The sequence below is a fragment of the Cololabis saira genome, chromosome 8, assembly GCF_033807715.1.
Source record: "Cololabis saira isolate AMF1-May2022 chromosome 8, fColSai1.1, whole genome shotgun sequence".
Classification (NCBI taxonomy): domain Eukaryota; kingdom Metazoa; phylum Chordata; class Actinopteri; order Beloniformes; family Belonidae; genus Cololabis; species Cololabis saira.
Window position 1 is genome coordinate 24,559,916 of NC_084594.1, and position 15,519 is coordinate 24,575,434.

The 15,519-nt window shown below is 39.1% G+C and overlaps 2 protein-coding genes across 3 annotated transcripts; both read right to left on the reverse strand.

Annotated features, from left to right (window-relative positions):
• On the reverse strand, positions 1-7,990 carry fam83e (family with sequence similarity 83 member E). 2 transcript variants are annotated; one of them, XM_061728543.1, is made up of 8 exons: positions 7,451-7,990; positions 6,635-6,781; positions 2,887-3,008; positions 2,377-2,805; positions 2,138-2,197; positions 979-1,189; positions 682-891; positions 1-424 (listed from the first exon to the last, which is right to left on the reverse strand). In XM_061728543.1, exons 1-8 carry the CDS (start codon positions 7,913-7,915, stop codon positions 239-241), a joined length of 1,830 nt encoding a protein of 609 aa, XP_061584527.1. In that variant the 5' UTR covers positions 7,916-7,990; the 3' UTR covers positions 1-238. The 2 variants fall into 2 exon arrangements, with proteins under 2 accessions (XP_061584527.1, XP_061584528.1); XM_061728544.1 differs by lacking the exon at positions 6,635-6,781.
• Positions 7,991-8,910: 920 nt separating this feature from the next.
• On the reverse strand, positions 8,911-14,237 carry emp3a (epithelial membrane protein 3a (MAM blood group)). Its single transcript, XM_061728545.1, has 5 exons — positions 14,099-14,237; positions 11,688-11,795; positions 11,413-11,515; positions 11,110-11,250; positions 8,911-9,243 (listed from the first exon to the last, which is right to left on the reverse strand). The coding sequence occupies exons 2-5, from the start codon at positions 11,763-11,765 to the stop codon at positions 9,068-9,070; spliced, it is 498 nt and encodes a 165-aa protein (XP_061584529.1). The 5' UTR covers positions 11,766-11,795; positions 14,099-14,237; the 3' UTR covers positions 8,911-9,067.
• Positions 14,238-15,519: the final 1,282 nt, after the last annotated feature.

The window sequence follows — 15,519 nt, forward strand, 5'->3', positions numbered from 1 at the left end:
TTTTTTTTAATCCTGTTATTACTCATGTCAATATTGTTCAAAGTAAGCAGCAGCCATACAAGTATTTCATTATTCATTTATAATTGTTCAAGATACAGTACACAAAGCATCTACAGGAAAACATTATCCCTTGTATGGTTTTGTTTGCAGAGTGTGATTTGAGCAGATATAGTCAGTAAATAACACTCCAGACGTCCCCTGGTGCCGTTCCTCAGTGACAGATGTTTATCCTCACTCGTCATTCCGCTTCTCCCTCTGTTCTCTTGGCCAGTGAACTCCTCCAGTCCCTATTGTACATAAAAGTGGAGCTGCGAGGCCTCATACTGGGCATAAAGGTTTCTGGAGTTCTGTGTAAAGACGTTTTCACATCATCATTCCTTTTCCTCATCAGGGTTAGAGCAGGCGTCATTTGATCCAGATCAAGCTGTAGAGGAAACAAAATGAGAAGATAAAAGTTTTGAGGCAACGGTGCTTTACTGGTGCTACCATTAAAACAAATTAAAGAAGAACACAATGAATCTTCGGGAAAACTTCAAGTGGAAATCTCAAAACTCAGCAAATAACAGCTGATGAAACTGAGTATACAAAGTAAATTCATCAGGTGAAGTGTTTAAAGAGAATCATCTGTATGGGAACTGTCATTTCTTTGTCTAAAGATAAGATAAAAACAGAAACACTCACGCTTGACTGAAACCTGGGCACTTGGATCGCTCTCTGATGGTGTGTGGCACCTAGGATTGGTCCTCTCAGGTCCATCATAGACTGGGTCCGTTCTGACAACGAAGAACTGGGTTGTTCTCTCTTGAATATGCCTGCCGTGGAATGCTGGATCTTCTTCAGGGTGTCACTTGGACAGCCGGTGTACTCTGGTACCCTCAAGATTAAAGGTCTCTGTGAGAGGGTGAGGGAAATTAATCTCACTTCTCGATTCTGTTAAAGTTAATTCAAGTAGTTTGACAGCGAAGACCAGTAACTTACTCTGGAAGATGGTGTGATCTGTTTGGAGCAGGCATCACCTAATGTGCTCTTCACCTCCGATAATGACTCCCCCCTTGAGTCCTGTTCTCTCTCGGAGGAGGAAAGCTCTGGAGCTTTATATCTAAGTCTTGTTGAAGTTCTGTCAAGTAAATTAGTGCTATTCTCTCTAGAGAGTTGCCTGGAAACAGCTTTCTCTCTTGCATGCTCCTGCCTGACGGGGAAAAAAACAAAAATAAAAAAATCACTTTGAAGTTACATCATAACTGAAAAGTACTTTTGAAGCCTGGATCCGCTTTGTACTGTGCAGCGCTACAAATGGGCTGAACGAGCAGCCCTGGGAAGTTGTTCGGACTTTCCGGTTGTTCTGATCAAATCTGTTTAAATCTGTCCAAATATCAGCATCATTTTATTGAACCAGGCTGTAAAGATGTTTATTTCTGTAACCAAGCGAGACATTTTAACATGGAAGTCAATGCAAATTGATTTGCTTTTGGAGCCACCCCCAGTGGTCAGTTGAGGAACTGCAACATTTCTTTTTCGCGCATGGCCCCTCACAGTTGTTGTTGTTGTCAACTACATTTACCCAAAATGAAATATATAATTCGATTTCTTGGGAACATCAGGTCAATGTCTAGGATACAACACGTGTTCCTCGGCTACAACGTATTTACCCTGCATCATTTTGAGAAGAAGCCTAATGAACAAAGTGCATGTGTGCAGCAGTAAAAAGAAGCTACCCTGCAACAAATAATTTCAATCACAGAATCATCTTATATTGGTTTTTCTCCTGCACATGTTTATACAATATTAAAGGCAGGATGACAAAATCAGCAGTGCTGGTTGATCCATCTCTATGCAGTTGTTCACAGCATCAGTAAGGAATGTCTGTGTGTTGTGTTCAGGTACAGACTTGGAGAATAATGAGACAGAAAAGCACATTTGTGCACTATGTCCTCATTCCTATAGGATTTCAGTTTTGGCCGTCCTCATTAGACCATAACAGCCGAATACGCAAACAAAAACAGGTTCTGCCGCAAACAGAAATTGTCATTCTTGGTGAATGGCAGGTGTTACTGTAACAAAAGTTTCATAGTCTGAAATGTAAAAACGAACTAAAGCTTATGCAGCCTTAATTAATCAGAATGATCACAAAACTTACTTGAAACTTGGTGATTTTTCAGGCACATCGGCTGATTTTGGAGAGCAGTTTTCAAGCATCCTGTCAAATTGAAGATGATTACTGCACACTCAAAGAATGCAAAGGAAACTGTTTCGCCCTGTTTCATTTGATCAAGTAAAAAGCTAAGTTACACTGGTGCCGCTCTGCTCTGTGCATCTATGAACATTTAACATCCATATGTGAAAATTTGTTCAGTCAGGGTCATCCGTGCACAATACCTTATATTTCCTCCAAACTCCTGCCGATTGTTGGAGAATGTTCTTGTGATGGCTCGGCCTGTATCGTCATCATGTGGTGGCATTTTCTTTGCCTCGCTTTCATCATGCAGATCCAGAGAACTGCTGGGGAGGCTGCAGTCTCTCTGAACAACACCCATTTTTTCCCAGTTCAGGATGACATTGGGTTCCGGCAATGGAGGGGTGGCAAGGTCAGGCTCCACAGGATGCTGTTTTTCAACAGAGATATGTGAGCGGTATCGCAGCCGACGAGCCTCATTAACACGACTAGCAGCTTCAGCCGTCCTCGTGTCAGTGGTCGGCTTGGACTGAGCAAAAAGAACCCGAAACTCCCTGTCGAACAAGTCGACAGCTGGTCCTTGCAGAACGGTGATCAGCTGCCGGTGCAGGTGTGCGTCTGTCCAGGTGAGGCTGCGGAGCACGGCAGCAGCTTGTTAGTTCACTCTCACACACAAGTTAAGGGTGAAAAGGTGAGGAGGGATGCATGTTTACCTGTAGCTGCCATGAATCACAACTGAGTCCACCAGAAGGAACCGTTCTTTCATTTCTCCAACCACCATTTTTCCAGTTCTTGAACAAAACATCTGCCCCTCGAGAACTCGCACCCGCATGTTCTGTCAGATTACAAAAAAAAAAGAATCTCAAACTGAAACTCAGGATTGTGTAACATATAATGCACATATGTGACTTCATGTTAATGATCAACTTTGGGTTGAACTGGCTTGTGATATCTTAATTTAAACGCAAAGATTGGGAATGTAAACTGCCAGAATTACTGCAGATGGCACAAGCAGGGACTTGACATAAAAATACATAAAAAAAAAACCTGCAAATCTGTAGTACTATCCATTTATAAGGGGAAGTTTGAGCCTGGTCCTGCTGCAAATGTATTTATGAGAAAAAAAAACACCTGCTGGGCCAAAAACTCTTTAAAGTTTTTCGTGTTTTGCTCGTTTATATTTATGTTATGATTCTTATCATAATTATTTGTTTGTTTGCATAAAGAATCATCAGTCCGAAACTATTTCGTTAGCGGCAGGTGTTCCCCAGGGATACATTTTGGGTCTACTTTTATTTTCTTTATATGTGAATGATTTGCCAACTGTGTGCCCTAATTCAAACACCATAATGTATGCAGATGACACTGTAATTTTTTATGCATGGTTTATGCATGGTGCAGCCCAAGTCGCTGATCGCTTAACCAACTCAATGCAATGCATCACAAAATGGTTAAAGCAAAACTGCCTTCAACTGAATGTCACTAAAACAGTGTGTATGTGTTTTAGTAAAACTAAAACTCACTCTCCAGAGCTCGATGTGGTTGTAGATGAGGAGCGACTATGTGTTGTCTCAGATTTTAAATATCTCGGGGTGGTCATTGATAGTAATCTTAAATTTAAAGAACATATCAAAAAGGTTTCTAAGTGCATCAAATTCAATCTGGCAAACTTTAGACATGTTCGCAGTTGCATGTCAACCCAAGCTGCACTAATGTACATGCACTCAATGATCTTCTCCCATATAACGTACTGCTTGACAACCTGGTCTCAAGCTAGTAACACTGCACTTAAACCACTACTTTCTTTATATAAAAAAACCATTAAGGTACTGGATAAGAAATCCAATGACTATCATCACTGCCATATTTTATTGAAATATAAGTTGTTACATCTGGAAAATCTCATCAAATACTCGCACTTATGTCTATTGTATAAAATCATCCATGGACTTGCTCCTCCTGTACTGAACCGGTTTATAAAAGTGGCATCAACATCCACACGGAGTGCAGCTAGAGGAGATTGTGTGGTCCAGTTTAGGAAAAGTGCTTTTAGCCAGTCTGTATTTTCAATCAGGGCTGCTCGTGAGTGGAACTTCATACCAACTGAGATTAGAAACCAATCAAATTATTCTTCTTTTAAATTTTATCTAAAAAAGTGGTTAGTTAGTGGCCAAGGCTGTCAACATTAAATTTTAGTGCTTAATTTTCCTGGCTTGCTCCCCTGCCTGTCGGTGTTTGTCTCTTGCCACCATGTTGCCTATTAGTTTGTGTAGTTACACTGTTGCTCTTTGTGCATGGCTTTTTATTCTGTGTTTAGTGCTTTTGTCTTGTTTGTTTTTAATGTTGATGTTACTGTTGCTGCTTCATGTTGTTTCTGTTTTCGTTTGTAGCAATTATCTGTTGTTGAGCTTATGTTAACCTGTGTGTGTATGTATTTTAGCTTAGTCTCTTACCTTTTAATCTTTATTCTGATGTAGCCTTCTTATTCGGAAATGTTTTATTGTTTATATCTTTATAATATAATTTTTCTTTTAGGTTGACTATTTTTACACCAGTCCAGGGACAGCAGATGCAAAATAGCCTTTTTGGCTAATTCTGGCATATTTTACATTTGTTTAAATGTATTATTAATGTGCATTGTCCCTGATAACTAAACCTTTAAATAAACAAATAAATAAAAAACTTTAGTACGTTTTTCAGTGGAAGCAAAAACCCTGAGATTCACTACAGGTGTGTGTTCACATGTCTTCATTTTCTTGAAGAACAGCTGTTTACAAATGTTAAAATTGTCTTAGAGGTGCATATTAGGTAAAACATAGAAACAGTGACAGGTTTGAAAGTACCGTAGTACAAGTGAAGAGAGAAGTTGTATAACTCTCTCAAAGAAATTAATTTATCCAAGTAATCCTGATACTTTTCGCTTTAAGCTAAGGAAGATGAACTGGTAATCAGGTTCATGCTCATGCGGCCTGCACTTGCTCGATTACATTGATGGATCACAGACTCCTGATTATTCAAGAGGACTGCCAGTCTGCGACTCTGTGATAACCTGCTCTGCTCCAGAGAGACTGTTGTTGTTATTTAAATCCATCCATTTTTGGAACGACCCACGCTAAACTTGAAACTTTTTATGATTCAGAAACATTTGCCAGGCTGAATAAATCTGCTTTCTCAGTAAATTCCAACGATCCATCCATCCATCCATCCATCCATCCATCCATCCATCCATCCATCCATCCATCCATCCATCCATCCATCCATCCATCCATCCATCCATCCATCCATCCATCCATCCATCCCTCCATCCATCCATCCATCCATCCATCCATCCATCCCTCCATCCATCCATCCATCCATCCATCCATCCATCCATCCATCCATCCATCCATCCATCCATCCATCCATCTTATTTATATTAATTTTCTCCTAATCAGGGTCACGGTGGGTAAGTGGAACATTTCTCCGCTCTGTTCACGTTCATTTAAAAGTGTCTCATACCGACAGATCCCAAAAGTTTTTTGGTCCCCATAGCTGTGAAAGTACACGGACTGAACTTAAGGATGTTTCCAGGGAACAAATGGGAAAAACCTAGACATGAAGATTTTTCTAACATGAAAAGGTCCAACAGCTTACATAGGTTTTTCAAAAGGATCTTTCTAACTAGATGCAAGCAATGCGGCACTAAAGTGGGAGTCTAAACGTCTTGACGTATTTACCCCTAAAAGCAGCATACAACACAAGCAATGACACTCCTGAGCAGCATTTGTGAATTTGATTGTGGCAGGATTCAAAACGGCGTCAACCCCCAGTGAATGATTAATTTATAACCCAAGAGCAGAAACCAAAGAGCACCAAATGTTATATTTGAAACACAGTTTAGAGAATGTCAAAAAGTATGTTGCCTAACTTGAATTCACAGAAACAAGTTTGACTTACTGCTTTTAAGAGCCCTGAAGAGCAACATATAATATGTATGATATGTGCCAGTCTTTGGCACAAATCAATCATTGTGCATCGCTACTGAGAGTCGAGTCGGGACGGCTTAACACTGTGTGATTGGTCTTGTAAAATTAATCCAAGCCGCACTGATCGGCTTAGATCTGCTTAATCTTTGGTTATGAAGCATTTCTACTTTTAGAGCTGAGGAGTATATCTGTAATTCTCTAACAGCTCTACTTAAACATTGGCACAGCATTCAAGAGTTCCTTTTTTTTCATTTTGCTGTTATCAGACAGCCCGGCTTTTCATCGCCTGAACAACACGCAGGTGGCACTGAATGCTGTGCAACCAGTTTAGCTAAATTCTTACTCTACGTTTCTAGTGTAAGCATACCAAAGTGACAGGACACATTTGCGGTTTATAACATAACATTCCAGACAGAGGCAACATGTTCAGCTTTCACTGTCTCTGAAGGCCTATACCTCAAATCTCAGTTAGGAGCACGACCGCTCGTTCACTCACCGGATGCTTCAACCTGTTGAGGGTGAAATTTTCCTGAAGGGACCTCTTGTTCAGGATGATGTAGACGGCGACTCCCCGCGAGGCAGCCATATGCAAATCACTAATTACTGCATTGTCTGTCAGTCTGTCTGTCACAACAGCAATTACCTGCACAGCCAGCAAAAGACTTTTAGAAACCAAAAAAAAATTGAGATGCTCAATGGGTAAATCTGAGGAAAGACATTTTTTTCAAGACGATGATGTTAATTTGAAGGACTCATTCCATCTTTCTGGTAAAAATACACTGCATTGTTATGTAGCTGGGGAAGGTGGCTTCCTGTGTGATTACTCTCTAGCACATGTGAAACAGATGCAAAGCATCTTTTATACTAAATTATTTATCAAATTCTGTTTTAGATTAGGGCCGCTCACTCCCGGTGCGTGTTTTCTGTTGGATTATTATGAAAAATATCTAAATTCACTACAAACTTAATATTTTACACACATCGTTCATGTAGCCTGATTGATTAAATAAGAAATACCTAAAAATATATACTGTATATATTTTTTTAGTAAACTTTTATTTACTTAAACATAGGTTTCCATGTTAGAAAAGCTTACTGTTCAAATTTAGGTGATGAATAATGCTGTTGAGAAGATGTTTAACATACCCTAATAATCTGTGATGTAATATTATTTTTAAGAAGGTACCTACTGAGAATAAAACTAGTTTAACAAAATTGTTTAAGACGCCTTTGCATAAAAGTATATTCTGAGATATCACCTCTACCTTTATGATCCATGAAAACTGAATGAGTTAAGGTCATATTTGCGTACTTGTTGAGCCTGTTGCAGATGTCGTCTGATGATCTCCCTGACAGGTGGCCCCCCGTCGACTGCAGGAGTGGTGTAGACTGTAATGCTTCCCTCCTGCACACAGTAGGGGTTGACGGGCCAGCCCAGCTCTAATTCTGGGACCGGCAAGTCTGTGTGGGAAGGGAAATAGGTGGAGCAGTAGTCCTCCATCTCTGGGCTGCTTTCCACTCCATTCTCCACTTTTAGTGGGATTGAATCAGAATGATAATTCTGAGCCCAGCTGGCGAATTGGTTGACCTCTTCGGGAGATAAGAAACAGCTGGAGTGCTCGGCTCCAACGGCGCTGTAGTAGGCCTCTGGTCCTGCACTCAGGAGCGTCTCCACTGCTTCACGCTCCTTCTCGCAGTGGAGAAACTGTGGGCAGGATTCATCCACAGGCAGGAAGACGACATTCTCGTTCAGGCTCTGTTCTTGAGAGTTTGACATCAGTGCAGGCTTGTGTGTCTCTGTTAAAAGATTCAACCTCTTAATGATCCCACTCTTTGCAGACGACTCTATTCACTCCCTTGAATAAAGTTGTAAATGATACTTCCATTCATATCTCTGATAAAAGCCACTTTAGTTCCATGCCATCATGAGCTGTCAGGGACTACATCAGGTATCTTGATGTTGCCAAGAGTCTTCATGGTTTCAGAGTCCTTTCCGATAAAAAGCCTGAGGACAATTCAAGGTCTGCAGCAGCTTTGCCCCCATGAACATGAGAAAAAAACAAGATTATGCTGAAGTGATCCGCTGTGCAGCTGTGCCTCAGGTTCAAATGTTGCCTGTGAACTTTCAGAGCTCTGATTCATGCTGTCTCCTCCCCTTTGTGGGCGTCATCACGCTCCTCTAAACCTTCCACACCTTGTTGGTGACGTTGCAATTGGATTCCAGGCATTGAATGGAGCTTATGCATCACTTAATCACTTAGCGGAAACCCAGTCATCGCCCCAATTAATCAACCTCAGGATTAAAGCCAGCTACAGTGCTATGTGCCATGTACAGGTATATTCTGCAGCTCACAAACAGCCAACTAACTTTTAGTTGTCCTTTTGGGCTGGTCCAACCGGACAGGTAGGTTTATGAGTAACATGAAGCACTATGTGACTTCGTCGTCTAGATGCAGCTGGGCTGTCACAGTTGCTTCTGTTTTCATTTTTGTAAATGCTTTCTATTTGTCAAATGAAACCCTGCCTTTTTTCTGCAGATACCAGCGTGGGTAACAAGGTAAACAGGGAATTCCACAAATTGATGAGGGATTAAAAGACAACGAGGGAGAATTGTTTCACAACCGGTGTATTGCACCTGCTGCACACAAAGCACTTAATGCTAAACTAAACAGGGCTGACAGATCCAGACATTTATTAACACAGGAATGTTCTTCAGTAAAGCAGCAATACATGCATTTCTTATTTAAATACAATTCAAAATAATCAAAAGGATTAAACAGAAGCCATGCCTTTTATTATTGATTTTTTTTTTCAATAATCCTTCATGTGGTACAAAAACATAAACCGTCTCTGACTGTAGCTTCACAGCAATGTTGGACGGAGATGCAATGAAGATGATGTTATGTCCCTTTCCTTTTTAATTATTGGCTCATTGCTTCTTGCGCAGATGGACATAAAGGACTCCACTAATGAGGAGGAGAGGGACACACAGCCAGGCCAGGATGAAACAGTAGCCGAAGCGCCCTTTGCTCTGATCTCTGGAGTCACCTAAGATCTCATTTTTGTGGAAGGTGAAGATTAGGCAAGCGGCAAAGTCTGTGAAACCTGTGAAAGACACAAATAAAGCTTTAATACTCATATTTAAATCAAAGCTCTGAAATAGATGTGATCATAAAGAGCAGACGCTCAGCTTAAATTTAGGGTGTTTAGAAATCATAGAAGCCTCTTTTACAGGAACTCAAACAGACAATTTCAACAATTAACATGAATACTTTTTCCTATTTTAAGAGTATCCTCTTGTCATGCTTTACCCTACAGGTACTGCAGACATGACAACAAATGTTTTGTCACTTTAATGTATAAAGTAATTTAAAAAAGGCTTATTTTAAAGTATAAATCTGTTTTTATTCTATATTAAATTTTACATAAAAAAAAAACAAAAACAAACAGTTCCTTCGTCAGGCTCAGTTTAAATCCACTCTTTGTAGAAAAACCACTTGTAACCATGCAGGGGCATGTAGACCTGCTGGGTTGACATGAGAGCCACCAGCAATACGGGACTGACTGTGGACATCTTGTAATTCCACTTTGTCCCACTAGAGCTGCTCTTCAATGTGTGTTATGCCCTAACCATCCGCTACATCACTCTTGCTAGTTTGATGCAACCACGAAGTGGCTTTATGTTGCACTTCCTTGAATGACCACAAGGGGCTGGCTGCAGAAGTTGGCCACTCATTGACCTTAATATTAAAATGTCAAACTTTTATTTCTGCAGTAGAAATAAACCTAATAAACCTAACTTCCTCATGCTCGCACACGACAGCTCAGCTGTGCACACTCTAGCGAGGACAGCCCACTCCTCGACAGGAGCAGGAGGAGGAAGAGGGTGACAGCTCTGGAGTCCAACGGACAGGTTGGGAAGGGGATGAACTTGTGTGCGTTCAAGGCCAGTTACTGTATTTTTGGGAGACTCCCGACTTCCCGAGCTTTAACTTCCTTTTGATTTGTTGCCTCATGTAGTCAGATGTCCTATTATTACATTGTTACAATTACAATTTCCCTTTAGGTAATAAAGTATGTTGGAATTTGAATTTTGAATCGAGTGGCTGTTAAAATCCACAGATTCCTCCTGAGATATAACAGTTTTATTAAAGGGCCATTTTGTAACTGTAATATTTCGAAAACCTACTAAAACAAGAGTTCATTCAGCATGGTTTAATACACATTTGAAATACACAATTGAGTTTCATTTGACATTTTCATACCATCAGTTCATGGGGAAAAAAATTTCAGCTCAAACATAGATTTAAGCATTTAAATAAAGCATATCTTTCAGTGTGTGTCTTTAAACAATCGGTATATTCGCGGACAAAGAAATCAAAAAGTAGTTGAGTTATCTGTTTCTGTAAGATAATAGCCCCTTTCACACAGAGATTCCGCAATATTGGTGTAAAGAAGTCCTGTCAATACGCCGCCTTTGTTGGTTCACACAGAACCATACAACGCCGGCATAACGCCGCTCCCGTCTGTAAATTCACACAGCATGCCGGCGTTCCGCAATCAGAGGCGTGACGACAGCGTCAGCGTCTAGTGGCATGCCGGCATGCCGGCTGTGTCATTCACACAGACCCCGTTTCGTCTCTGTGACGGCTCTGTGACTACCTCCGCTGCCGGCTTATTGGTGGGGCCACTTGGCCCCCCCATTCCGCCTCCGTGACTTTCACACAGAACAGCGAGGCGGCTTAAAGGCGCAACGTTCCCGCCTCGAACTGGCTGTGTGAAAGGGGCTATTGAAAACTTTGTCCATATGTGAGCAAAATTGAAAGTGTGTTAATGCCATCCTCTGCACTGTTTAAGACCTGTTAATTACCAGTACAGGGGGCGTGTGTGATCTGAGAGCAGAAACTTGAGAAAAAGCTGGTAGGTCAAGGTAAAAAAATAAAAAAAATAAAATAAATAACTTTCAATAACCTGCAAAGGCCTGGCAGAGGCCTGTGAAGTAGAAGATGCTCCCTCTGTTTAAGGTGAACAGCTGAGCTAGAAAAACCAGGAATGAGATGGAGGAGAAGACCACAGAGAGGACCATAAGGGCCTGGACAGACTGCAGCCAGTCTGGGAAGAAAGAATGAGAGTAAAACACTGAAATACACCCAGAATCTTCTGGCAGTCCCACAATATTCACTTATACAGATACAATTTATTTCTTCTGTCTTAAACAGTCCGGACTCAGGATTGCCTAAAACTTGTGGCTAGTACTGTACTTTGGGGATTTACCGCTTTCTGTGGTAGCAGCACACATCCAAGTTTCTGTGTCATTATCGTGGAGGCAGTTATACCAGAGGTCTGTGATTTCTGAATCTGTCCATACCCACCACGACTGCAGAAAGAAAGAAAGAAAAAAAATACTTTTTTAGATTTTTGTCTTATCATACTGCATCATTCAGCTATGTTGACATGCAACATGTTGGTGACTAAGTTAATAATGATAGTTCGAATACAGGTGAGGAAAAAACATGAGTAAAGAGTATTTGGGCTGTACGTGGTCTCACCTTCTCCAGAGTGGCTATGAAGAGCATGGCCAAGCTGACCAAATGCAGCACGACGATGGATAAGAGCAGAAACATCATAGCTGTTTGGAGTGACGTAGGAAAACCTCCCTGTGTTTTCAATAAAAGTGAAAAAGAAATAAAGGGAATTACACTTAATGATGAAAATCATTTTATAGATGAATGAATTCGTTTTTAGGCAAGGGACACAACACCCAGATACCAGTCTTCCTTCTGCATTTTTACAAAAAAGGTCCAGCAGATGTCAAAGATCTGAAACGGGCTGGAATTCTGGACTTTTTGCCTCCCACCCGAGGAAACTCTGAAGGCTTTCATCATGGATTTCTGCATCTGTGCTGACCATCTCCAGACATTTATCAAGCCACAAACAGGCCAGTAAGAAGAGGAGGTGGGAAGACCGTATCCTCTGTCCGTTCTCTGAGGAACACACTAAAGCATCCACGCCCTGGAGCCTCTGTAAACAAATAACTACTCTGTCTGCCAGGGATTAGCTTTTGATGAGTCTGTGCAAAACATCTATATGAATGAATGATAATGATCAGTTTTTACACTGAAGGGCCTGCAGGTATGACAAAAGGGGGATTCAGGGTTTTTTTTGTTGTGATTTGAAGTCATATTTAAAAAATGAATTGATAATAAAATGATAATGAATACTAAAGACCTTCTTTTATATCATACATCACAGCCTCTATATTTGCAAAGAAGTTGAATGAACATAACTCTTCATTTTTAAAGATTTTTTTTGTCATGATGCGGAAGAATTTTAGTTCACCCAGCTGCTAAAAATAAGGCAGTGAAACAATGCCAAAATTAAAAATATAGTACGTTGTATTTTAATGAGATAGTTGCCTCTCTTTTTACACTGTTATTTCTACATACTGTAAAGGATATATCAGTTTGAGGAAACAAAAGTCTGTTCTGTGCTTATTATTATGATTATGATTAATAATAATAATAATAATAACAACAACAACAACAACAATAATAATAATAATAATAATAATAATAATAATAATAATAACAATAATAATAATAATAATAATAATAACAATAATAATAATAATAAAACTTTGTCTGCTCATGCTCTACTGTCTGCACCCTCACTCAAAAAATCATAGTCAGTAACTGTGAAAAAACAATAATAATAAAACTAGGATGCAACACCCTTCTACAGCATGGAACTGTCATTAGTTTATCAGTGCATCTGGAAAATAATCAATAACTCTGCTAGGGTTTTTTCCCCCCGAATTTGGCACACTTGTAACGATGTGCCATGTTGAGCAAGTATGCAAACAGAACTGAAACTCAGCAGAGATTTTTTGAGAGTGCAAATTACCCTCTTTTTTTGGCTCGATTGCAGTATTCTCTGTTTGGAAAATAACATATTTTCAAAATAAAATTGATGTACTTGCAAAACACAATTTTCTATATTTAGAACGTTCCATTGCATGCTCGGTTTATGGCACAGATTTTACACCAGTTGAAATCCTAATCAAAGATAAAATCCTTATGTCAGTCTGAACTTCCTGTCACAAAATGCTGACAAAACAGACTCAGAACACTCATATTTAGTTGTGTAATAATTTCAATTGTTTATATTGGCAGCAGTTGTTATTTCTGGTGAACAGTTACTGGGATTTGCTTTCATCCCAGTAACTGTTCACTGGCTGCCAGTGAACGAAGGAATGAATGACGGCTTCAAATTTTTCTTTTTTCAATTTCCTCAGAATAAATATATATATATATATATATATATATATATATATATATATATATATATATATATATATATATATATATATATATATATATATATATATATATATATATATATATATATATATATATATGAAGCACATTTGGGTGAAATCTTTAAATACTTCATACAATGCACCCTGAACTGAGATCATCAACTTTCCTGCATCTCACTCATGCCACTTTTTTTATTGATGTTTTTTATTTGTGTGTATGTATGTGTGTGTGTGTGTGTGTGTGTGTGTGTGTGTGTGTGTGTGTGTGTGTGTGTGTGTGTGTGTGTGTGCGCCATCTGGTACAGGTATAAATTACATTTTGGCTATGTCATTGAGGCTTAAAGAGACACAGCTTTAATCAAACACTTCTATATCTTGTTTACACAATAGATTGAGGTTATTAGCAGTTATTAGCAGATTCTGTATAATCACACAACATGCCAGCTTATGTTAGATGAAAAAAAGTAATATCTTTCTAAATATTGAAGAAAAATTGGAAATAATTATTTAGGATTGCTTTCATGAACATTTGATTACATTCCCATCACTTTATCCAGTTGTTTAATAAAACGTGTATCACTAAATACAGGCAATTGATTATATAATGACTGAAAACAAGCTTGTTGTAGGAGAAGATCTTACCCGTTTGAACCCTCTGGAATCTAACTCCTGTGATCCTGGTGATCCTCAGACTTATTTTTCCTTAATTGTGCTTTTCCTCTGTTTCTGCTTTTTCCTTCGTTATGTTTTCTTGTGTCTTAGGTTTGAAACTTTAAGTAAAAGTGTGCAGAAGGGGAATGTTGAGTACAATATGGGAGGAGTCCTCAACACCCATTTCCTCAAAAATACTCCTGCCCTCCTCGTCAAAACTGTGGTCTGGACCAACACAGCACCAAAAATAACATTCCTCTGGACCTACGTAAACACAGAGGTTTTTCTCAAACGCTGTACTGCAGACATGAAATGTACTTGAAATGACAGAAACAATATGGTAAACCTGAGCATCTATGCATCTTTTAAGGTCTGGGACAGAAAGAATTGCATAACTGAAATGTAATAGTCAAAAGTGTGTTGGACCCAGACTCCGGCAACAATTTCAGTTTGGCTTGGTTTTTTGTTTCCCACCACATTTCTGTCCCTGCGCTGCTCATGTTCTCATGCTGTACAACCAAGTGGATGAAAACTACTACACTAACTCCTACATGAGGTAATTGAACGACCGGAAAATGATGATTACTGCCTGCTTTTGATTGTAAATATGCAGGAAATCTCAGACCACCCAGGTTACAAATCACACCCTAAATGTAATCCCCAGAGACCAGATTCTTCCCAGTCTTCCCAGAAGTGACAGTTCCAGCAAGTTCACCTCAAGGTCTAACCATTAGAGAAATGACAACAACAACACAGGAAAACTACCAGATAATGGATCATTTAAAATTCAAATTGAAAAAAGGTTAAAAAAAAAAAACTCTTTAAAATGTTTTTTTTTCTGGTAAAAGACTAAATATTATTTGTGTCATTCCTGTATGCACTAACAGGAGACTGAATTTGAATGTAAATGTTTGTTTTTTCAAATATGTAATTACTCTGTGTCTCTTTGTATTGATTATTCTATTACTTAATACATATAGAATAACTACAAATGCAAATCAGAACAACATGATCGATTTCACTAGTTATTATACACTGCAAAAACTCAAAAGTAAAAAAAAATCTCATTACATTTAAGACAAAAACAACCATTTTCACCTGTTTCAAGTAGATTTTCACTTAAAATAAGACTCTTGTTTTAAGTGTAATGAGATTTTTTGACTAAAAATGAGACATTTTAACTAGAAATAAGACAAATATTCCTGGTAAGATTTTGAGTTTTTGCAGTAAACGAGATTGCATTTGAAAAAGTTGCAATTTTCTTGACCACACAGATAAGCTACATAGACTTCTGTGATGAGTATTTGCTGGACGTGTTGATTGATACTCTAGTTAAGTTCTGTGACTCGTAACCTTGCCATACCTTAGCTTCGACTGAATTGACGCCACTGTTTTCAAACAAATGCATTTGT

Excerpts from the sequence above, each read along its gene's own strand:
- fam83e (XM_061728543.1), bottom strand. The coding sequence starts at position 7,915 with ATGTCAAACTCTCAAGAACAGAGCCTGAACGAGAATGTCGTCTTCCTG. Across the intron at positions 3,009-6,634 it reads TCAACAGGTTGAAGCATCCG|AACATGCGGGTGCGAGTTCT; the intron begins GTGAGTGAACGA and ends GTAATCTGACAG. Across the intron at positions 892-978 it reads AGATCACACCATCTTCCAGA|AGACCTTTAATCTTGAGGGT; the intron begins GTAAGTTACTGG and ends ACCCTCTCACAG.
- emp3a (XM_061728545.1), bottom strand. The coding sequence starts at position 11,765 with ATGATGTTTCTGCTCTTATCCATCGTCGTGCTGCATTTGGTCAGCTTG. Across the intron at positions 11,516-11,687 it reads TCATAGCCACTCTGGAGAAG|TCGTGGTGGGTATGGACAGA; the intron begins GTGAGACCACGT and ends TTCTTTCTGCAG. Across the intron at positions 9,244-11,109 it reads CCTCTGCCAGGCCTTTGCAG|GTTTCACAGACTTTGCCGCT; the intron begins GTTATTGAAAGT and ends TGTCTTTCACAG.